Source organism: Ranitomeya variabilis, chromosome 4 (assembly GCF_051348905.1).
Source record: "Ranitomeya variabilis isolate aRanVar5 chromosome 4, aRanVar5.hap1, whole genome shotgun sequence".
NCBI classification, from domain to species: Eukaryota; Metazoa; Chordata; class Amphibia; order Anura; family Dendrobatidae; genus Ranitomeya; species Ranitomeya variabilis.
The window spans coordinates 92,921,022-92,946,384 of record NC_135235.1 but is presented as its reverse complement, the minus strand read 5'-3'; the positions used below and the strand labels follow the sequence as shown (position 1 = coordinate 92,946,384).

The 25,363-nt window shown below is 43.8% G+C and overlaps 1 protein-coding gene and 1 long non-coding RNA gene across 3 annotated transcripts in view; one reads left to right on the top strand and one right to left on the bottom strand.

Annotated features, from left to right (window-relative positions):
• The first annotated feature begins 10,366 nt into the window (after nucleotides 1-10,366).
• Nucleotides 10,367-25,189, top strand: LOC143769889 (uncharacterized). Its single transcript, XM_077258923.1, has 9 exons — nucleotides 10,367-10,456; nucleotides 10,698-10,754; nucleotides 14,107-14,128; nucleotides 14,867-14,885; nucleotides 15,132-15,206; nucleotides 17,236-17,310; nucleotides 19,810-19,872; nucleotides 21,732-21,782; nucleotides 24,288-25,189. Exons 2-9 carry the CDS (start codon nucleotides 10,719-10,721, stop codon nucleotides 24,736-24,738), a joined length of 792 nt encoding a protein of 263 aa, XP_077115038.1. The 5' UTR covers nucleotides 10,367-10,456; nucleotides 10,698-10,718; the 3' UTR covers nucleotides 24,739-25,189.
• Nucleotides 21,796-25,363, bottom strand: part of LOC143769891 (uncharacterized) — a 28,320-nt gene continuing 24,752 nt past the window's right edge. For both annotated transcript variants that reach the window (XR_013214504.1, XR_013214503.1), the window contains exon 3: nucleotides 21,796-22,007. This is a non-coding gene — a long non-coding RNA (uncharacterized LOC143769891). The remainder of the gene's footprint in view (nucleotides 22,008-25,363) is intronic.

Sequence of the window (25,363 nt, the reverse complement as noted above, 5' to 3'; positions counted from 1 at the left end):
TTTGCCATTTTTTTAAAAGTTGTAATTAATTGAATAAAAACATCTGTAATCTCTAAACGTCACTCACAGAGCAGAAAACACACAAAAAAATATGAACACATATATAAAATAGGCTTTAAAGAAAGCACAAATAGAATAATGAAAAGGGTGCAAACAAAAAGTGCAAAACGTACAAAACTAGACAAAAAAAATGGGCAAAGGTAATGATGAATCGTGGCCATGGACTCAAATGAAAATTGTGTTACAGGGACCTAAACCACTACCCTGTGACACCTACAGTACATCTGCTTCTTCATATAAAACCTAAGATAGAATCAAAATGAATATATGCCCTGCTGTAAGTAAAAATCAATCGTGCATATGTATAAATAACATGGGGTACTGGGTAAACACAAGTTTTTAATCAAAACATTTGTGGCATGGCTTTTGCGAATATTTTGATAAAAAGCGATGTTTACAAAGTATCCCATGATATTTGTATGCAATGTTGCTTTTACTTGCAGCAGGGCATATGTTCATTTTGTCGATGTCTGTTTAGTGGTCAGTGTGAACATGCTCCTCTTGTGTACATACCAACTAATACTACATTTTATTTTTTTATATTTTCGGTTAAGTTTCAGGTTTCTGTACTCCGTACTGGTAGAGGCGTGTGGCCTTCTTTTCTTTGAGCAGTACATTAGATTGATATAGCTTTCCATTCCTGGATATCTATATTCGAGACCCGGCCCTCTTCGGCCCTTATTCACATTGATGTCACTTTGTTAAATGGTCAGGTTTTAATACTAGAAATTAGGACCATCCTGATTGGGTACACCTTGACGCTGGTGAGGCGGCTTTTAGCTTTTTTTTTTTTTTTTATCAAATACTGTTTGGGTACTTGGTAATGTTATTTATATGCACTGTTGCTTTTACTTAGAGAAGGGCATAGGTCCATTTTGTTTCTCTCTTTAGCTTTGTCTGTTTAATTGATGACAAATGTGAACATGTGCCTATATTTTGCTTATATTTTGCATAATTGTTAATCGAAAAAAGTGAAATTCTTTGTATAAACTAGAGTGGCTATTGCGACTGATTACTCCCTCATCACCAATTAAAACTGTACACTGGGTACGTGATATTTCCTTAACTCAGGAGGCACTATAATTTTGTTTATATAATATCCTTTACAAGGAATTGAGGGTTGTAGTAAACTTTTTTTTTTCGCCTCGCTATCGTCAAAGTGGATCTTTCACAAACGTTCACAATACTAATTGTTTACATGATTACATAGTTCTTAGATGTTCAAAGTAAGTATGTCAGCCTCATCAAGTCTGTCAGAATAACTGTATAACACTAAATATGAGTATAAACCATCGCTCGATTCTGATTCGCATTGTTGTGCTCCCAGTGGTGTCTGAGCCCATAAGCTGAATCTATTGGAGTTATGTGATGGATCCTTGCAGTTAGTGATGGAGAGGAAAAGTGTTATGTAAGATTCAGCCAGACAAATCCAGAACTGTGGATTGAATGGATGCAGAGAAATCAGTTGCTGCAAACAAGACATTTCTTCTTGCAGATTCCCCAAATGATGGTGAATAGTTGCTAGAGGATTTAAGACCCCAGTCAGGTGATCAGTGTTACCAACCCCTTCCGCCTACAAAAAAATAAAATAAAATCTGCACAGTCACGTTTGATAATTTTTGCCACAGATTTTAACCGTAGTCTTTCACCTACTGTAATGTAGAGTACCATGATAGCATAGACGGAAACATCCAGAGCCCACAATACATTTATATGGAAAGGAGTTTGTCACAGAAACAATCCCATTAAATAGGATCTGTCACTTGTCATGAATACAATGCTTATCACCAAATTAGAATGTCATCAAAAAGTTAATTTATTTCAGTTCTTCAATACAAAAAGTGAAACTCATATTATATAGAGTTATTACAAACACAGTGATCTATTTCAAGTGTTTATTTCTGCTATTGTTTCTGATTATGGCTTACAGACAATGAAAGTCCAAAAGTCATTATCTCAGTAAATTAGAATAGTTAGCAAAAAACACTTGCGCAGGCTTCCTAAGCGTTTGGAAAGGTCCCTTAGTCTGTTTCATTAGGCTCCACAATCATGGGGAAGACTGCTGACTTGACAGATGTCCAGAAGGCAGTCATTGAAACACTTCACAAGAAGGGTAAGCCACAATATGGCATTACTAAAGAACCTGGCTGTTCAGAGTGCTGTATCCAGGCATATTAATGAAAAGTTGAGTGGAAGGAAAAAGTGTAGTAGAAAAAGGTGCACAAGCAACCGGGATAACCGCAGCCTTGAAAGGATTGTTAAGAAAAGGCCATTCAAATATTTGGTAGAGATTCACAAGGAGTGGACTGCTGCTGGAGTCATTGCTTCAAGAGTCACCACACACAAATGTATCCAGGACATGGGCTACAAGTGTCACATTCCTTGTGTCAAGCCACTCATGACCAATTGACAATGCCAGAAGTGTCTTACCTGGGCCAGGGAGAAAAAGAACTGGACTGTTGCTCAGTGGTCCAAGGTGTTGTTTTCAGATGAAAGTAAATTTTACATTTCATTGGGAAATCAAGGTCCCAGAGTCTGGAAGAAGAGTGGAGAGGCCACAATCCAAGCTTTTTGAGGTCTAGTGTGAAGTTTCTACAATCAGTGGTGGTTTGGGGAGCCATGTCATCTGCTGGTGTAGGTCCCCTGTGTTTTATTAAGACTAGGGTTGATTGAATAGCTTTGGATAAGAGCTTATCTGAATATCTGTATTGGTAACCTGGATACCTTGAGCGCTCTCGATAATCAGCTGTTTGGCGCTGCAGCTGCATGTGTCGTTGCTGTGTGACAGTCACAACACATGCATGGATAGCCCAAAAAACAGGCTACTCACACACTTTCACACAGCCACAACACATGCAGCTGCGGTGCCAAACAGCTGATTATCGGGAGCCCTATAGGTTACTGATGCAACTATTCGGGTAAGCTCTTATCCGAAGTTATTGAATCAACCCTAATCAAGAACGAAGTCAGTGCAGCCGTCTACCAGGAAATTTTAGAGCACTTCATTCTTCTGCCGACAAGCTTTTTGGAGATGGAAATTGCATTCTCCATTAGGACTTGGCACCTGTCCAAACTGCCAAAAGTACCAATACCTGGTTTAAAAACATCAGTATCACTGTACTTGATTGGCCAGCAAACTCATCTGACCTTAAAGAAATAGAGAATCTATGGGGCATTGTCAAGAGGAAGATGAGACACCAGACCCAACAATGCAGATGAGCTGAAGGCTGCTATCAAAGCAACTTGGGCTTCCATAACACCTCAGTGGTGCCACAGGCTGATCACCTCCATGCCAAGCCGCACTGATGCAAAAGGAACCTTGACCGAGTATTGAGTGCATTTACTGAGCCATAATCCTCAATATTAACAGAAATAAACACTTAATAGATCACTCTGTTTGTAATGACTCTATATAATATGAGTGGCACTTTTTTATTGAAGAACTGAAACTTTTTGATGATCTTCTAATTTCGTGAGAAGCATCTGTAGCTATACACCACACTGGACAAGTGCAGGAGATGTTTTTGGTCATCTAGCAGCAGTGTCACCATCAGAGCCACATGGTGTAAGGATATGACGGTTCAGGCACGGAGATGTCTGGCAGTGTAGGGCCAGCAATGGCAGCTGTGGGAGCAGCAGCAGTATGGCACAATAAGACATAGTGGGCAGCCAGGGGATGTGTGGCCGGCATGGCTGTGTAGATGCAGCGGCAGAAGTCACAGTATAAAATCTGACAGGACGTCCTTCCATCTCCCCGCATCTCTCCCCTCCGCCGCTTTGGCTGTCCGTATGAATTGAAATAAAGGACTTCTTTTCACCACAGGAAACCGTGAGTGCTGCCTTTCTATATTTTTTCATGTTTATGTACTACTTGTTGGCTACTGCACCACAAGCATTAAAAGTTTCCTGTAGAGCTGTTATTGGTTTTAAAAACAATTTATCCTCTGTTGTCTTTCTATATTTTTCATGTTCGCAGACAATTTATGGTATAGTACACCCCAATAGGCCTCTCTAATGTAATGCACTCTTTTTAGGCAGACTCTAGTATAATACAGCCCATAAGCAGACACTATAGTATAATGGACCACCCATAGGGAGACTCTATATTGTATAATACAGCCCCAATGACCTCTATAGTATAATGCACTCCCCATCGGCAGATTCTATAGTATAATACACCCCATAGGCATACTCTATATATTGTAATGCACTCCCCATAGGCCTCTATATAGTATAATGCACTCTCCACAGGCAGACTTTATATTGTAAAATGCACCCTCCATAGGGAGACTATAGTGTATTATCCACTCCCAATAAGCTTCAATAGAGTATAACGGACCCCTATAAGGAGACTCTTTATTCTATAATGCAACCCCCATATGCAGACTCTATGTAGTAAAATGCACCCCGATAGGCCTCTATGGTATAATGCACTCCCCATAAGCCTCTACATTGCATAATGCACTCCCCATAGGCAGACTGTATAGTATAATACACCTCTATATGCATAATCTAGATATTATAATGCACTCCCCGTAGGCCTCTATATAGTATAATGCACTCTCCAAAGGCAGAATTTATATTGTATAATGGACCCATGGGCCTCTAGAGTATAATGAACCACTCATAGGCAGACTCTATATTGCATAATGTATCCCCATAGGCCTCTATATTGTATAATGCAGTCCCCATATACAGACTCTATAGTATAATGCACTCCTCAAAGGCAGACTCGACTCTATATAATATAATGTATTCCTCAGAGGCCTATAGAGAATAATGCACCCCCCATAGGCAGACTCTATATTGTATGATGCACCCCATAGGTCTCTAGAGTATAATGCACTCTCCATAAGCTGACTCTATATTGTAAAATGCACCACATAAAAAATAAAGAAATCTTCACTTCTCCTCCTCGTTCCCCTGCTGCTCCGAGCACCCTCACACCTCAGGACAGTGGGCGCTGAGTAGTGACATCATCGCGACAACTGTCAGCATCTGCGTCAGGGATGTCAGATGCCGAGAAGGGGATAATGGGAAAGGGACCAGTTGTCACGTAAAAGAATGTTTCCTCCTTCACATACCAAAGCTAAGAGCTTGAATTCTACCATCTCCAATCTGTTGGCCACTGAAATGCTACTTTTCTGCCTCGTTGATACAGATGGTGTCACAAAGCTGATGGCCATTACAGTCCCCCAGTACCAGTTTCCCAGTCGCAACTACTTGTCTAAGAAAGCTGTGCTTGCGCTACACCAAAACGTCACAGACAACATCACTTGCTCCCTGAAAAAATCTATGTCTGCTAGGGTCCATTTCACCACTGACACCTGAATGAACAACCATTGGTGGAGACTTACATCTCACTGACTGGGCACTGGATGACTCTGGTGGCTGTGGGGGCAGGCAGTCAAGGAGCTACTCTGCAACTCTTTGAATCCCCAAGGCTTGCGAGATATATCTCTGTATCTAACCTTTCCTCCACTGCTCCTGGCACCTCCGCCTCCTCTAGGGCCTCTATCTGTCTCCCAAACTCTGCCTTAATCAGACACACATTCCAACAGTGCAGATAGAATCCCTCCACCTCCATGCTGCACAGCCATGGCTCACCGTAATTAGGCAGTGTTCAAATAAACATGCCTTGGAGATCGGAGTCACGCAGCTCAAGAGTTGTGGACAGCTATCCAGGCCAGTTAGAGCAATGGCTGTTGCCAATGAACCTGGGGCCAGGTAAGGCCGTGAATGAGAATGGTGCAAACCTGGTGGCGGCTCTACACCGGGTCAACCTCACACATGTGTCTTGCATGGCTCACATCCTCAACCTGGTGGTACAGCAATTTCTTCTCCACTAACCTGGCCTGGATGCGCTGCTTCAGAAAGCACTGTCACTGTGTGCTTACTTCTGCCGATAGCACCCCGCAGGTCATCTAATTGCTTTGCTAAACAGGTCTTTCGGCCTGCCGGTTAACCGTTTGATTTGCAATGTTGTGACAAGGTGGAATTCCACTCTGCACATGTTGCATCAACTGTGGGAGTACCGACGAGCCCTGCTGTAGTATGTCTTTTTGCATACTGGGCAAACGCAGTACGTATGTGGTGCAAATCATGCCTGCACAGTGAGCACAGATGGAGGACTTCAGCACAGTTTTAAAATGGCTACTAAGATGGTTTGTGCTGACGATGCTGTCATCTGCATCACTATTCTGGTCATCTACATGCTGAAGCACACTTTCAATAGTCTGCGTGAGGAGGTAGTGGTCCCGGGGGAAGAGGTGGAAGCAGAGGAGGATGTAAAAGGGATAACAATATCTCAGATTTCTGGACTGTCGTCACACAGGAGGGTGGTTTACAGTGACCGAGGTGGCCTCATGGTACCAGACAGACTGTTGGTCAAGGTGCAGGAGCCAAGGAACAAATGGAGGAGGATGAGGTGATGGACGAGCAACAGTCAGGAGATGAAGTGGATAATGATCCTTTCTCTGTTGTCCGTGGTTGACGGGAGGGGACTAAGGAAGCAACCTTGAGTGTTACCCTGCCACCAACACACCATGGGCTTGGACCTCATGGAAGCGCATGACACATGAGCGCCTTCTTGCTGCAATCTTCAACATCTTGCCCGTATTCTTAGGGATAAAAATAGTGCTGACTACTGGGGTGCCACTCTGTTAGATCAACGGTACAAAAGTAAGTTTACCCAGATGCTTTCACCCCCCTGGAAAAGGGACACGCGCATGCTGTAGAAACGAAATAAGCTTGTAGACAATCTTAAAAGTGGTTTTCCCCAAGACATCAGTGAGGCACACAGTGTGCATCGCTGTTTTAGATCTCCAACCCCGGGAACGTCAATCATCGCAAAATAATTAGTAGCAACAGCAGCAGTGTAAGTGGCATAAGCAATTTTTGTGAGTCATTTCACACATTATTGCAGTTTGTGCCACCTTTGTGGTGTCTTCTGTTCCTGCTGTTGCTATTGCTGCTGATGTTAGAAACAATTTTTTGAAATGTGGACACTCCAAGGTGGGTCTCTATCTGGTGGGATGCCTGTAGTAGGTGTGTGTGGCGCCCCAGGGTCCTGGTCGTCACAGTAGCATTGCTTTCCTCACGAGGAGAGTGATGTTACGCTTGAAGGCAAGAAGGGATAACTGTAACCAGGTACCACAAACATGCAATACATTCACACTCCAGGCCACCAGGGGGAGCTTTTGATCCTATTTACTAGGTGACTCCCCATATATCTGGCAGTTTGTAGGGAAAGTTAGTTTTAGTTTCAGTCAGTTCCTGTCAGAGAGACAGAGGGGAAGGAACCAGAAAGCTGTGCTAGAGAGAGAGATTTGCCAGAAGGGAGCTTGTCGTGGAACATCAGCTGAGGCGGAGTTTGTACGATTAGAGAATAGCTGAGCAGACGTGGGAGTCTGCAGCTCCTGGCAGAAAGAGGAAACTGAGAAGGAAAGAACATGAGTGCGTTCAGTCTCGCAAGGAAACAGACTGGATCAGTCTGAGGCAGAGGAAGGTTTTACGGAGCTGAGTAGCCGCAGTGCAGCAGTTCCTCGAAAGAGACATTTAGAAGGCTGAATTGATTGCAGCGAACGTGCAGGAGAGCAAAGCACAGGAGAGGATATCAGGGGGAGACCAGCCCCGAGCAGGCTGCCTCCTTCTGAGGCGCAGAGATCGGTAGCTGCAAAACCGAGGGTGTAAGGACCTCTATGACTTACATCAGAGACCGGCAGGACAGCTGAACTCCACGTTACCTGTCCGACCTAATACCCAGGAGGCACGGTGACACCCCACAGAGGCCGGGGCGTACTAGAGTCCCTATAAACAGCCTCAAGCCACCAGTCATACGGGTTATGTCCTATCCTATCCAGGGGACAGAGAAAGAGATAACATCTGTGAGGACCTTATGTGAAGCTTTAAACAGTAAGGGACTACACCACCACGGCACTAAAGGATGGCTTTTGAATTCCACCTGGGTAAGGGGACTCCTAATTTGCCTTCAAGCTGGCCAGACTCTGCCTGCACTGTGAACTGGTCCTCTGGACTGTGGTTGCTGAAGCCTTCAGTAAACCAGGTAAAGAGACTGCAACCTTGTGTCCTCATTCTTTACTGCACTCCTCACCATCTTCCATCTACACCACGGGAGCCCTGGGGAAACACTTCACCTGTGGGAAGGTATACCATCTAGCTGCCATAACAGCACCCCAGTGGACCCCTTAAAGCAGCGTCGGTCCCCACTGACCGAACACCACAGGTGGCGTCACGAACATAAACTTTATTCCCTTTAAAGACCTTTCCCTTTAACATTGATGCCCAGGGCCACGGACCGGGTCGCCACCGTGACATCCCCCCTGTGAACCGCAGGACCCGCTACCGAGTACCCCAAGGCCCTGTGGGCGCATCATGTGTCAGAGGCCTATTATACTGGTTCTACTCTATGGAAACTGATATCAGTTTAGTGGTGTGTGTGTGACATTTATTTTTTGAAATGTGAAGACTCCAAGTTGGGTCTCCATCTGTTGGGTTGCCTGTATAAGTAGGGCTCTCAGGCAGGCCTGCACTTACTTTCAGTCAACTACCTGTGTTACTTTCCTTTCATTTTTCTAGCAATAGTACTGTATGAAACTGATGTTTGCGCCATCTAAGTGTGGCAGGGGAAAAAAAAAATCTGAGGTATTGTATCAGGTCTCACAGCTAAGACGTCTTACACTGGTCCCTTAACCACTAGGTCCTCATTGAATTTAACCCCTTAGGACGAGGGGTATTTCCATTTTTGCATATCCATTTTTTGCTCACTTTCTTCCCACGGCCATAACTTTTTTTATTTTTCCATTAATATGGTCATGTGAGGGCTTGTATTTTGCGGGACGAGTTTTACTTTTGAATGTACTGGAAAATGGGAAACAAATTCCAAATGCAGTGAAATTGCAAAAAAAAGTGCAATTCCACAATTGTTTTCTGGATTTTTTTTTACCATGTTCACTAAATGCTAAAACTGACCTACCATTATGATTCTCAAGGTCATTACGAGTTCACAGACACCAAACATGTCTACATTCTTTTTTTATTTAAGTGGTGATCAAAAACTCCAAACTTTGCAAAAAAAAAAAAAATTGTTGCCATTTTCCAAGACCCATAGGGTCTCCATTTTTCAGTATCCAGGGCCGGGTGAGGGCTTATTTTTGTGCTAACATTTTTATTGATACCATTTTGGTGTATACAATCTTTAGATCACATGTTATTGCATTGTATTGCATTGTTGCAGTGACCAAAAAATGTAATTCTGTAGTTTTGATTTATTTATCGCTACGCCGTTTATATATATATATTATAGTTTTTATTTTTTAATATTTTTGAAAACATTTTTTTTTTACTTCCTTCAATAATCTCCATGGGAGACTAGAAGCTGCGATCATCCGATCGCTTGTGCAGGGCTGCTCACTTGCTATGAGCACCGACCGCTAGGCTATGCTTATAGCTATCCAGCTATGACTACCACAGGGGTTTACTGCTGACCCTGGGTTGAAACTGAAAGGGAGAAGATACAGATTAGATATAAGAAAAAATGTTTTCACAGTGAGGGTGATCAATGAGTGGACCCGGCTGCCATGAGAGTTGGTGAGTTCTCCTTCAATGGAAGTCTTCAGACACAGACTGGACAGAAATCTGTCTGAGATGGTTTAGTGGATCCTGCATTGAGCGTGGGGTTGTACATGGTGACATTGGAGGACCCGTCCAACTCTAACATTCTATGATTCTATAAGTCTATGCTTCAGTACACAAAGCAAGATCCATAAAGGCAAGGTTGGGGGAGTTTGGTGAGGAAGAACCTGACTGGCCGAACAGGGCCCGGACTTCAACACCATCCAACAAGTTTAAGATGTACTAGAATAGAGATTGCTAGCCAGGACCACCCATCCAGCATCATTGTCTGCTCTTCTGAAAGAAGGGGCAAAGATTCCCAGAGACACCTCCAAATTCTTGTAGGAAGGGACCAACTCCTAATGGATGCCAATGGATTTAGAATGGGATGTTATAAAATTCTCTATCCCTATACTTCTGTCCATATAGTGTATATGTATAATAACAATATAAGACAAAGCGTGGATTATAAGAGGCTTCTGCATATATGTGTTCCCGGGTCTGTGGTGGGGGGTTGTTGAATCCTATTATTTGTAACAATTTACTGTATCAGATTATTTACATACAATTATAAACCCTCCATAGACTTTATTACACATATTTCTATTGGTCTCATTGGCTGCAGGGTTTGCTCTAGCACAGTCTACAATGCGGTGACATCACAGGATCGGCGCCATGGTCACTGGATATTGTGACATCATGAGGAATATAAAAGCAGCCGCTCGGCCAGAATTCCGTTGAGGGTTATAGTAGGAGTGTAATAGTGAGTATGTCCGTGTTATACTCCTGTCCTGTCCTTATTATTCCCCATTTCCTCACTGTATAAGGTCCTGATTTCTTATGACAAGCTTCCTCTACTTCCTAATTCTCATATCACATATAATTTTAATTAGAAAACCTTATATTTGTTAATTAGCTCGTTATGGTTATATGTGAATTTGATACAACTAGTATTGAACATTAGGCCATTTATAAGGAAACCTTTCTCTTTTTACCCAATTCAGGTTTATGCTATTATTTATTGTATGAGAATGACGAGTAGAAATTGGAGAACGATATATGTAAGTCCAAAATAATAAAAGTCATGTATTTCAGGATAGAGATTGTAATGATATCTCTGTACGTATATATGAAAATGAATTTCTGTTGTCTGATGTCCGTTATTTTCGCACGGCCACCTGCCTGGCCAATCAGATCAGTACGATTTTTATTTAAAGGAAATCTGTCAGCATGTATTTGCTATGTAAACTGAAGAGTGCATGCTGTAGGGGTTAACACACAGATGTCAGTGATGCCTCTTATCGAGCTCCATGCTGCTGGTTGCTTACAATGATTGTATTAGTGCCAGTACCTTATCATTGCTGGGACTAGCTGGTCCCTGAGCCCTGGTCCAACACGCCCCTCCTGTTACAGGCAGCTCACTGTCTATGGACATTGTACATATAGAGCCCGGGGTGGGCAGGGGCGGCTTTCTCAGCTCTGGTTCATTGCTACCGCCTCAACGCATTAACCTAACTATCCCTGTGTGGCCCATTCAAAAAAAAAACTTAAACCATAATCAGGTTCCTCACATCATGTTCTCATACACTTTATGCAGTTAATAGCCTCTGTGTCTGTACTGTTACATACTTAGGCTGTTAACTGGTTCATGCAGCTTTACATGAACACTCGATCCTTACACTATGGCAGGTCCGAACAACGAAAGCAATTGTTACCATCCACCTCTCGTGTCTCCCCTTTTCCTCATAGTTTGTAAGCTTGCGAGCAGCAGGGCCCTCATTCCTCCTGGTATCTGTTTTGAACTGTGATTTCTGTTATGCTGTAATGTCTATTGTCTGTACAAGTCCCCTCTATAATGTAAAGCGCTGCGGAATATGTTGGCACTATATAAATAAAATTATTATTATTATTATTGCTAAATCTAAAACCTCTGTGTGAGAACGGCTGCACGCAGTAATCTGTGTGATACATCATTGGATTCAGCTTCTCTTCGCCTACATCAGACTGCTCACAGATGAGGTAGCAAAAAGCTGCTGACAGATTCCCTTTAAAGGGGTTGTCTGGTCAAAGCCGAAAAGTCTGCAGTCACTCGGTGTGACGGCAGACTTATGAATCCCCAAAGCGCACGCATTATGCACTGCGGGGATTTGCCGTTTCAGACCTGGAACTGGTGGGTATTTTTGAGTTATATATACCCCGGCCAGTGGGAGCAGCCTCCCTCTCCATACACTTGTATACAGCGAGGCTACACCCTCTAGTCGGACATGCGCACTGGACGGCCACGTCACTAGACGGCGCGGCCTCGGCTCAATACAACTGTATGGAGAGGGAGGCTGTGCCCACTGGCCGGGGGTCTGTACACTGTTCCAAATTATTATGCAAATTAGATTTAAGTGTCATAAAGATTTAATTGTTTTGTTTTTCAAATAAACTCGTGGATGGTATTGTGTCTAAGGGCTCAATGGATCACTGAAATCAATCTTAAACACATGTGATAATTAGTTTTCCAGGTGATTCTAATTAAAGGAAAACTACTTAAAAATGATGTTCCACATTATTAAGCAGGCCACAGGTTTCAAGCAATATGGGAAAGAAAAAGGATCTCTCTGCTGCCAAAAAGCATCAAATAGTGCAATGCCTTGGTCAAGGGATGAAAACATTAGATATTTCCGAAAACTTAAGCGTGATCTTCGTACTGTTAAGAGATTTGTGGCTGAATCTGAGCACAGACATGTTCGTGCTGATAAAGGCATAATGAGGAAGGTTTCTGCCAGGCAAGTTCATCGGATTAAGAGAGCAGCTGCTAAAAAGCCATTACAAAGCAGCAAACAGATATTTGAAGTTGCTGGTGCCTCTGTGCCTCAAACCTCAAGGTGTAGGATCCTTCAAAGGCTTGCTTTAAACCTACTATTCGGCCACCCCTAAACAGTGTTCACAAGCAGAAACGGTTGCAGTGGGCCCAGACATACATGAAGACAAATTTTCAAACAGTTAAGTTAACTGATAAGTGTCATGCAACCCTGGATGGTCCAGATGGATGGAGCAGTGGATGGTTGGTGGATGGCCACCATGTCCCAACAAGGCTGCGACGTCAGCAAGGAGGTGGAGGAGTCATGTTTTGGGCAGGAATCATGGGGAAACAGCTGGTAGGGCCCTTTAATGTTCCTGAAGGTGTGAAAATGACCTCTGCAAGGTATATAGAGTTTCAGACTGACAACTTTCTTCCATGGTATAAAAAGCAGAAACGTGCCTTCAGGAGCAAAATCATCTTCATGCTGACAATGCACCATCTCATGCTGCAAAGGATACCTCTGAGTCATTGGCTGCTATAGGCATAAAAGGAGATAAACTCATGGTGTGGCCACCATCTTCCCCTGACCTCAACCCTATAGAGAACCTTTGGAGTATCATCAAGCAAAAGATCTATGAGGGTGGGAGGCAGTTCACATCAAAACAGGAGCTCTGGGAGGCTATTCTGACTTCATGCAAAGAAATACAAGCAGAAACTCTCCAAAAACTCACAAGTTCAATGGATGCAAGAATTGTGAAGGTGACGTCAAAGAAGGGTCCTATGTTATCATGTAACTTGGCCTGTTAGGATATTTTGGAGTTAAATAGCTTTTTTGTTCAGTGAATGTGACTTCCTAATGCTGCAAATTCCACAAATGAGCATTTTCAGTTCTTTAAAACATATCAAATGTTTAGAAATTCTACTGTGCCTAATAATTTGGGACAGTGCATTTTGAGGTTTTATTCATTTTGGAGATTATACTGTTATTATTGGGAGGTTTCTTCAATAAAATTCGATGTATACTCTAACGGGTGATGACTTGTATTTGACTGACTGTCATTTGCACCGACCATTTAGGAAAATCCGAGAAAAATATCATTTGCATAATAATTTGGAATATGGTGTACAACATACATATCCTCTGGTCCCGGGTTTAAAACTGATGACCCCCACAGTGCACACTGCGTGCACTGAGGGGATTCATAAGTCAGTAGTCATACAGAGTGACTGCAGACTTATCGGTTTTGACCGGACATCCCCTTGAAGTGGTAAAAAAAAATCTAAGTTTCATAAAAAATATATATATATTTCCGGTGTGGAGTGGGCTCTGCTTCTGAGACCACTCCTAAGTCCCTGGCACGCTCCATGATGACTATATCCATCATGGGACATTACAGGGTTAACACTATGTAGCATAAAGCCCCCGGAATACACAGAACTCTTACATTTAGGCAGTTTCCCCCATTTATAGATTTACTAATTCTAAGGCAATCTTGTGTGATTATTTGAAACCCCGTTGATTATCCAGTGTAATAGAAGCCTATGAGTGTGTGATGTACGGTGCAATGTAAGAAGTGGAAATATTTCATGGCCTTTATACATTTCTCTTTTTACTATTACAGCCGGCAGCGATCACCATCCAATGTAAGTACTGACATTCTCACACGTAATTACAGCATTTCTACCTTGCCGTCTCCTCCCAGCGCCCTGCTCCGGTCTGTGCAGTGCGGGGACTGAGGCTTTGCACTGCAGGCGCGATCTATTGATGTAATGGCGCCTGCTGGGCTGAGTCTCAGACGCACCGGGACAGGGGGAATGGTGGGACAGGGGCAGTAATATTGTGATGACCGGTGGGTGATGGGGAACAGAGCCAGCGCTCCCCAGGACTCCCGGCCGTGTGGTCCGCCACTATGGATGTAACACCTCTGTACCCCAGTATAGCCGAGACCTGAATGCGGGATCAGACCCGATAATGGTGTAAGGAAGTCTCTGTACAGTAACGTTGGGAAGGAAAGGCTCATCACATGTGTGCACCATGTCTGTATTTCACACTGGCCCTTATATTCTATAGGGCTGGTAACATGTCAGCCGTGGGGTGAATTGTCCACCAAACTCACCCAGTCACTGACTACTAGGAAGAACTTCCACCAACTTTTTCCTTTTTTTGCCTATAAGAGAAATGGATGACATACTGATGGAAAAATGGACACAAAAGGCTAAAAAAAGATGAAAATCGAATGCAGCACAATAATGAAAACTAGTTGGCTTAGTTTTGTGTGGATGAGAATAAAATGAAGTGTGAATACGGCCTAACAATAAGTTACTGAGTGATTTATTAGATTGTTCAGTAAATCTAATTGTGAACTGTTGTTTGTGTTTCAGCTGCAGAACTAATTCGCAGGTAAGAGTCTGTCTTCTCATTGTACAGTGTGTGGGGCGCATGCCCCACCTCAGCTCCATCCTATGGGACATCTCAGAGCTGGAGATCCCAGCGGACGGATCCCCCGTAATCAGTAGCTTATTCCCTATACTGTGGATAGGGGAGAACTAAGTTGGGACTTTTTTTAATAAATTACCAGTGTTAGAAAGAAGTCCCAGTTTCTCCCTCACCTAATATACACAGTGCTATGTTTTCCTTGTACTATAGGGCGGATAGGGCGGACGCCCATGAAGAGATTCTTGAGAATCTGAAATCAGACCTTGAAGACCAGATCATAATGACGTAAGTGATAAAAATGTAACTCACTAAAGCCAGCAAACCTTATAGATCACACAGTGATATATTGATGTTTCCTGATCTCAGACGCTGAGGGTGCGTGTCCATGGTCCATAATGACAGCACTTTGGACGGAGTGGAAACCCGCTCTGCCCAAAGCGCGGCCCCTTCTGTACGCGCGGTGATTTCTCGATGTGTTCATTGCACACATCCGGAATCTCCGCACCTCATATGGAGCGTCCCCGCAAGGTAAAAAGACATGCTGCATGTCCGTAAACGCAGGGCCGCTGGATGCCTGCTCACACGCATAGTGGAGACGGCATTTCATAAAATCCCCTCCGCTATGCTGTAACATCTGGACGCTGCGGGTTGAACACTGCGGCTGTACGCAGCTTTCAATCCGCAGCTAATCCAGATATACATCCTGAACGTGGGCACAGACGCTGATTGTCTAATTCAGGTGGAGAAGTTACATGTAAATAAATCCTGTCTGCACAATATCTGCCTACACAAATAGCCGCCATTTATTGGGTGCCAGTCATGTAACGTATTTCACAGCACAAAGATGCCAGACTAGTGATGATGGGATACAAACAGTACAGGAATTATTATTTAACCCCTTAACGACCGCCGATATGCATTTAAATGGCGGCCTTATTTCTTATTGCTGTGTTACAACAGCAATCAGGAATAAGTGAAAAGCGCCCCCCGCAGGCACAAAATTACCACCAGTGACAGCTGTATATGGCAGCTGACATCCTTTGTCATCAGCACTGACTGGTTTTGGAACCGATCAGGGCCAATTAACCCCTTAAATGCTGACAGTGGCATCTAATTGGGTAAATGACCCCTTTGACACTATCAACCCCTTCACAAGCGTAATCGCTGGTGCCAATGGTTACCATGAGGTCATCTGATAACCCCAGGGTATGGTGGCCTGTTAGATCCCACTATAAAGAGGGTCTAACTGGCACGATCAGTGAGCCATTGACAGGTCTCAAAAATGGTGGGGACCCCACGTCATTCTTAAATTATTTATTTAAATAATTAAAAAATATGGTGTGAAGACTCCTTCACTCTTGATAACCAGCCTTGCTGAGGCTTAAGCAAGGGACAGTGATGTGAGCTTTCTTCAGCACCCGCCGTCGGTATCGCTGATTCCCAGGGGCCGGTACATGTAACACTGATGACACGCGGATGTCATCCATGTGTCATCCATCAGTGCATGTGTGCGGGACATTTTGTGGCGCGTGCTGCTGGTCTGTGGAAACACACTGACATGTGCACAGACTCACTCACTTGAATGGGTCTACATCTATAGGTATCTACGGCACATGAGAAAACTGTCACCACACGTATCGGATACACCGACCTCCGAAAGAGCCCTTAGGGTGGAGGACTACATGGCAGCAGATTTACTAGTCCTTTAATGATAATCTCCACTTATCAAAAAGTGCTTTTAACAAAACTTCAGCAAGCAGCCCAGTAAGTGACACATCACTGTAATCATGGTTTCCTTCTCTCCATTATACTGGTCTCAGATTTAGCGGCAAAAGCCTGTCACCAAGTTTTTGCTACGTAATCTGAAAGGAGCATGACGTAGGGACAGATATTGTGATTCCAGCAATGTGTCACTTACTGGGCTGCTTTAATAAAATCACAGTTTTCTCTGCTATAGATCTAGCTGAGCTCTGAATGCTGACACTCTGCCCCATACACTTTTTTTTACAAGGGGTAAGAGAACCTTGGAGATCTTATTTGCCTTGCTTGCAAAGGATGCAGTACTGCTAGTAATACTGATACCTGTACAATAAATAGATTAATATCAGATTCGGCGCACTGATAAAAATATGTTTTTCTTATATGCAAAAAATAACTGAATGTGGCTTTAAACTGACTTACTATAAGCTGCATTAAGAATCAAAGTGGCTCGGGCAGCATGAGCAAATTTGTCATGGTCACTAATGCTGTTATACATCGTGATAATTAATGGCATTTGTACATTTCAATGAGAGATATTTTCCATGTACAATAGGGGGAGGAACATACATCTAAGACGGAAGAAGATTGAGGAGGAGAACATCGCCATCAAAAACATTATTATGGCTCTGTAAGTGATGAGACTTATTGCGATAATAAAAGTAATCGTTCTCGATAACAATGATCTACATTCTCACAGTTTCTCCTCTCCCCTCCCACCATGGGCTGTAACTTAGTGTACAGCTTAGTTACACTTTACACTAAGATACATGGAAACTATGAGAATGTGACTGGGGGACACAATAGTTACCAGCAAGATTCAATGAAAAAACTCACCTACTATGCAGGGGCTACAGCACAGCTGTATGTAGGTGACCAAGGCCGTGCTGCACCTAAGGCCACGTTCACACGGTCAGTATTTGGTCAGCATTTTACATCAGTATTTGTAAGCTAAAATCAGGAGTGGAGCAATCAGAGGAAAAGTATAATAGAAACACATCACCACTTCTGGATTTATCACCCACTACTGGTCTTGACTTGCAAATACTGATGTAAAATACTGACCAAATACTGAACGTGTGAACGTGGCCTAATACAGACATGGCTGAGCGCACAGTGATACATGGAGTAATAGAGGGGATGCGGCAATAAACCAGCACTGCGGACCCTTCACTGTCAGGATCTGCAGCAGTACTGGTAGTCGGACCCCACCAGGTAGAAAGTGGAGATGTCACCAGATTTGGTCTTAGAGTCTGTATAAAATCCTATAATAATAAATATTAATATTACTCAGTTATACGCTGGTTATAAGACACACAGGACTGGTGAAGGCCGGGATGTGTACACATTAAAGGGAATCTGCCACCAGGTTATTGCCACCCCATCTCAGAGCAGCATGACGTAGGGGCAGAGACCCTGATTCCTGAGATATATCACTTACTGGGGTATTGGCGGCAGTTTTGATCAAATCAGTGTATTTTCTGCTGCAGATCTTCCAGTTCTCTGAATATTGAGCTCAGAATAATCCCAACTTTATCACTTATTGGCAGTTTTTTGTGTACACTGTGCATAGGCAGAAAGCTGCCAATCAGTGTTGGGGTGGGGTTATACAGATATTATGAACTTGGTTGCTCAGTGGTTAGCACTGCAGCCTTGCATCGCTGGAGTCCTGGATTCAAATCCTACCAAGGACGACATCTGCAAGGAGTTTGTACGTTCTCCCTGTGTTTGTGTGGGTTTCCTCTGAGTTCTCCGGTTTCCTCCCACACTCCAAAGACATACAGATAAGGAATCTAGATCCTGAGACCAGTGAGGACAGAGACGATAAATTCTGCAAAGCATTGCAGAATAAATCACGCTATATATAGGAGTAAAATAAATAAATATGGAGGACTACATGGCAGCAGGTTTATTACTAATCCTCTACTGATAATCTACTGCTGACAAAACAGCAAGCAGCGCAGTAAGTGACACATCGCTGGATGTAGAGTCTATCGCTATATCATGCTGCTCTCTGATTAGGTGTCAGACACCCGGTGACAGATTCCCTTTATATCAGATGTATGTATAGTAATATAGTGTATAATGAAGGAGTCATGATACGAGGCCTCATGTATGAAACATGTTTTCTGTTGCAGATCTAAAAAAAAACAGAGAATATGGTATTATATAGTATTATATGTAAATGAGGACGTAAGTTCCCCGAGGGCGGGATAATTTCGGTCTGGTGCATATATTCTCCGCACCGTTCTCCTCCTAATGCCGCCTAGTGCGCCAATATCATCAAGTGAATAAAAACCTTCTGCTCCTATTGTTGAAGATCAATTTATTCAGCAGTGCAGCCCGATCTAACAGGATTTATCCTTTGGTTACAATATCATCAGGTCGGTGCCAGTCTGAGAAAAAGCCGACTCTACAGCATGCTGCATTTATAAAAAAAATGTCACTGACTCTCCCTACCCACCCAAAAAAAGGTAAAAGCTGGAGAATAACGCTGGTGTGACTCTGGCCTAACAAGCGGTCCAAAGGCATGCGGCTGCTACACTGAGAGCCCGGATACAGGGATCACATAACTTCATTCCTGCCGGCAGCCTTCGGCTTTCAGTCATAGTGGAGTGTCCTGCACAGCTTCAGGCACCACTCAGTACACAGTGAGGGCGGCTGTAACCGCACCCGACACTGACTGACAGCCGGCTCTGTACTGGAGCACTTCTGAGCGACCTGTCAGTCGGTGTCGGGGTGCGGTTACAGCCACCACTCTCAGTGCTGTGAGCCGTGACTGTAATCCCTCCGGGCATGCCTGCATGACTGAAAGTTGGTGGCTCCCAGAAGAAAAAAAGTTTATTTTCTCCCAGGTGACGCACTTTCAGTACAGTGGCCAGCACCTTCATAACACTGTTAACCTGCAGATTAACCCAATATTTACAGATAATAATGTTATAAGACCTGACAGGTTCACTTTAAACTGAGTTTTTTTAAATCGAGACACAGGTGGGATTAGAAGTGGCTCATAAGTGGAGAAGGAAGCAGATTTCTCCAATCAGCTATATTACAAAGCTTCTTGTATTTTCTCCTATTATTGAGTTCGTGAACATTTAACATCAATGGATGTGTCTTCCTTGTACAATAGTGAGAATCAGAAAAAAGAGAGACAGAAAAAAAGAAAACTGATGAAAAACAGGATGATGATTATGTAAGTGCCGAGAATTACTGATCTGATATAAGCAAACTTTATAGATCCCATAATGATACAGATGTTTCCTTATCTCCGATGTGCGATTCCTTGTACTCAGGGACACATGATATACAATGGGAACGGAAAGTATTCAGGCTAGACCTCAGACTTGGATGCAATGAAACAAAGAGTGAAAAATGTAAAGGGGTCTGAATACTTTCCGTACCCACTGTGTGTAGTTTTCCAATATATAACAGTTAGGTTGTAAATGAGAAATCCCACAAGGACAGTGATTAGCTGCAGCGGTTATGTGGGTAGTTCCTAACTTCATTGCTGTAGTGCAGGATTTATCCTTTGAGCAATGGCTCTTATTATTTTATACCATTTTCTCCATTTTGGTCCAATTATACAAGTCCTCCTGAAAATGTCACTGTCTGATCAGTCTTATGTTTGCTTATGAGGCGGTGATGTTTGGGCCGGGCAGTGATGGAGGTCTGTACTCGGACCGCGTGTCACGGACTTCTAATAAATTGTAGACCCTGCAGCCCCCGTCTGCAGCTAATCAGTGGGGTCTCCATCTGGATTCGGACATCTGCTTCCCCGATATCGGTGGCGAATCCTAACGATTGATTATCAGTCTTCTAATCCTGGAAAACCCTTTTATCTGTGCGATGACGTTGTTGTAGGCAGCATGTGTTTCACTGTGGAGCGCGGCCATTTTATTGGTGTCTATTACAACCGTGCAGATAACACAAATTATCTCCGTATTGTGTTCTGCCCGATGCGTCCAGAGTGTAATTTGTAGCCAGATTCATTTATGTCATTTCTGGCCGCATTGAGACGCGCAGCCATATTGATATCACTTCCGGTCGCTCAAGTGCAGTAACCCGATGCGTTCCCAAGTGCACCCGTAGCCATCTTATATTACATCACTTCCAGCCACAATGAGCATGAAATAGTATTTTGTATGGTATCCAGCCTCCCTGGGTGGGATATTAGGGAGAGACCCTCCTCTCCAGGGGAAGGGAAGGGGGCTCGCCACATACAGTCCTGGACACACATAAGGAGCCAAGCTTCACAGCTGTGGCACACGCTCCCTATGGGGCCGTTCAGCTCCGGAGGATACATTCTTTGATATGTGCTCCCATGGGGGTCCACACTCCATTGGACCTGTGGTTACTGAAAACCATAGAAATAAGCCAAGTCCTTTGGTCTTTATAATCTATTTTTGCTGCAGATCTGTTTCTGTATTCACTCCTGAAGACCCTCTGATGCCGGAGGGAAAACGCACTGAGTGATCTGGTTACAATATGTTTAGCGTTGATTGGGGCCATGTCATTTACCTACATTAATTATTAATGCCGTATATGAGAACTTGCTCTATACTGTTTAGATAAAATAATCGAGTTCACCTTTATATTTGCTGATGATGATGATATGAAGCCATGTTAGCTTGTCACAATCGACATATATGTCGGCTCGTGTGGGTAATATACCTGTGTCCTATTATGACCCTTCTGTAATTTGACTTATCTGTGACCTGTTCCCCTATGGAAAAGATTGTTAAGGATTATTGGGGCCAGTGGTTGAGCAGGGGCATTATTTGCGTTTTTTTGGGTGCCAACCTCCGCGGTTAGGTGGGATATGTAATAGGGTCAGTTTGGGACCCCACATTGTCCGATGTTACACTAGTAGTTTTCCATTACGGTCACTACCCGGCCCCTGGGGCATTTTTGGGTTGAGTTGTGTGTCGGTGTTCAGTATTGCTTATCTAATAAAGTATGATTTTATTGTGTATTTTCACTGTGAATATTGACCCTAATCCGCACTGTTACTTGCACATTTACATGATATGATCTATGTTTCATGTTCTGTAGGGACGAGACCACTGACGATGAGGAGGGGAAGAAGACCACCACCCTGACCATGTAAGAGCAGAGATTACTGAGCAAACCTTCTAGATGACATAATGATACAGACGATTCCTCACTACTGTGTATATCTGACTGCACAGACAGCGGACATTTATTGTTACCGGTCACACATCTTATTCACCTGATTATTAAGAGGTTTTGGAAGAGGTTTTTACCTGAAGCTTGTGTGCTGCCTTCTGATTGGACGGGGCCATGTTTGGAGAGGTTTCCTTTTGGATCCTGTTCAAAGAAATGACACGTAGTTTATTTATTTCCATCAGGTGTTTGTCTAAACCTCTTCAGAGAAAAAAATCCTCCTCATATTAACAAAATGGATTTTTTATAGAAATGAACTGGAATTGCTTTCCAAGAGTTCCTGAAATCATTTTTGGAGGTGGATTTTGGAGAGAATTCGCTTAAAAAAAAAAATGTTAGGAGCACATACTCTTGGTGATGTAACCAATTTTTAGCATTAGGCTATGTGCACATGTTGTGTTTTTGCTGTGTTTTTTTCCACAGGCAAAACCTGCTCTCTTGACAGTAAAGAAACATATTTTGCTGACTTTTGCTGCGCTTTTATTGCCGCACCAAAAAAGGGGGTAAATGCTGGCAACACTGAGATCCATTGACAATATGGAAAGGAGTCTTCTGGGCATTAAAAACATTATTCCCCTAGTGGCAATGTTTTACCCAAAGCTCCAAATCTGTATAATTACAGTAAATATACAGACCAGTCCTACAGGAGATTACTTTTTTGTCCCTTTTAGCTTTTTTTTTATTCTACTTCAGCCACTATGTGTATCCAGCTCCACCGAGCCGAGCAGCCCATCCTATTCTTCCAATGTTTAATTTCCCAGAAGCACAGGGCTTCTCCTTGATGCCTCAGTGTCAGGTCCTGGTGTGACTCCTGGAGGATCTGCGATCAGAAGGTCACAATGTTTATTAAACTGCAGGTCCTCTTTAGGATGTGTTTGTCATTTATCTTGAATTGGAGCTGATTTCCTTTTTTCGGTGATGACAGGGTTAAGCACTAGTGATGAGTGAGGGTACTCGTTGCTCGGGTGATCTCCAAGTATTTTTTAGTGTTCGGAGATTTAGTTTTCATCGCAGCAGCTGAATGATTTACAGCTATTAGCTTGAATACATGTGGGGATTCCCTAGCAACCAGGCAACCCCCACATGTACTCAGCCTGGCTAATAGCTGTAAATCATTCAGGGGCTGCAATGAAAACTAAATCTCCGAACACTAACAAATACTCGGAGATCACCCGAGCAACAAGGACACTCACTCATCACTATTAAGGACCCTTTATCTTCTGGCTGTGAACTTAGAGCTTGAGTACTCAGCTGCAGCACCTTGTGAACACTCCCTCCCACTATATAAACTAACTGGTAGATTCACTGCTTGCTGGTTACAGTTCATCTATACTGACCCCTTTGACAGAGTCAGTCTCTGGATAAGCTGAGGTGTTGGATCTTGTTGCAGCAGTGAAGTTTCCTGTTGGAGAAGCTCAGGAGTGTTATTTGTTGGGTCTTTTCCCACTGTCTGTTGTACCTTCCTCGTGTTGTCTTATTGTAGTAGTGGGACTAGTGTCTCGCTGGCCTGTCCACTAGACAGGGTAATCTCACAAAGGGGGGAAGGACCCAACTAAGGGCGATAGGGAGTTCAGGTATCAGACTCAGGTTTATGTTAGGAGGTGAACCCTCTCCCTTCTCCCTATTGCCAGGGTTTCCTTGTACATCTTCCCTGGTGTTGCACCGCATGCTGGGAGTCCTCTTCGCCCCAGTGTGACATTCAGGCCAGATCACTGTGCATACTCAGCCAACCAGTCTATGGAGAAATAGAGCCTAAACTGTGCATGCTCCACTGATAGCATTGGAGCCATGGGATGGCAACATGAGGGGGGCGTTTACCAAAAGGGCAGATTTAAAAATCAGTTCTATTGGCATACAAAAAAAATATGACTTTAACTTTGTACATGCATATAATGATTTTGGGAGCACCTCTGTAAGTGTACAGTTATTGAAACTTAGCTGATTTGCATAGTATGTAGTTCCTAGTTATAATTTTAGAGGCATTTCATTAATTTTTTTTATGGAAAATCGCACACCATTAAGTCATCACATGCAGAAATGGTTTCAGCATTAAATTACATCCTTGTAATTCTAACAAATTATGTAGTAAATAATTTATTCATTATTAACCAGGATGGCCAGATGTTAAGAAATAAAAATGTTGCTCATCAATTACATAAAAGGATTGTTTTGTCACATCACAAGATATTGATTACCTATGCTTAGTGTAGGCCATCAATATCAGATTAGTGGGGTCAAACACCTGGCAACCCCTGATCAGCTGTTTATAATCTCTGGCTGACTATAAACACATCACCAGACAATGCAAATCCGTTTGTAAAACAGCTTACAACAGCTAATTTTTGGGGATAAGTCGTACGGATAGCTATATCTTGTGATTTCAATGTGCTTTAACAATATTTGTTATATCTCCACTCTATATAGCAAAGAAACCTCCTTGCACCATAAAAAACAACTGCAACCTATTCAAATCTGGCAGAGACCACCATCACCTGCCAATCCCACATGGCAGCGACCACCACCACTAGCCAATCCCACCAGGCAGCGACCACCACCACCAGCCAAATCCATCTGGCAGGGACCACCATCACCAGCCAAACCAACCTGGCAGAGACCACCATCACCTGCCAATCCCACATGGCAGCGACTACCACCACTAGCCAAACCCACCTGGCAGCGACCACCCCCACCAGCCAATCCAACCTGGCAGCGACCACCACCACTAGCCAATCCCATCTGGCAGAGACCACCACCACCAGCCAAACCCACCTGGCAGCGACCACCACCACCAGCCAAACCCACCTGGCAGCGACCACTACTACCAGCCGAAACACCCTGGCAGCCACCACCGCCAGCTAAACCCACCTGGCAGTGACCACCACCACCAGCAAAATCCACCTGGCAATGAACACCACCAGCCAATCCCACCTGGCAGCGACCACCACCACCATTCAAATCCATCTGGCAGCGACCACCACCACAAGCCAAATCGAATTTACAGCAACCACCAGCCAAACCCATCTGGCAGTGACCACCACCACCAGCCAAATCCATCTGGCAGTGACCACCACCACCAGCCAAACCCATCTGGCAGCGACCACCCACAGCCAAACCCATCTGGCAGTAACCACCATCACCAGCCAATCCCATCTGGCAGTGACCAACATCTCCAGCCAAACCCATCTGGCAATGACCACCACCACCAGCCACACCCATCTGGCAGCAAAGACCACCAGCCAAACCCATCTGGCAGCAACCACCACCAGCCAAACCCATCTGACAGCGACCACCACCACCAACCAAACCCACCTGGCATAGACCACCACCACAAGCCAAACCCACCTGGCAGCGACCACCACCACCAGCCAATCCCACCTGGCAGCGACCACTAACACTAGCCGAAAGACCCTGGCAGCAACCACCACCGCCAGTAAAACCCACCTGGCAGTGACCACCACCACCAGCCAAATCCACCTGGCAACGACCACCACCACCAGCCA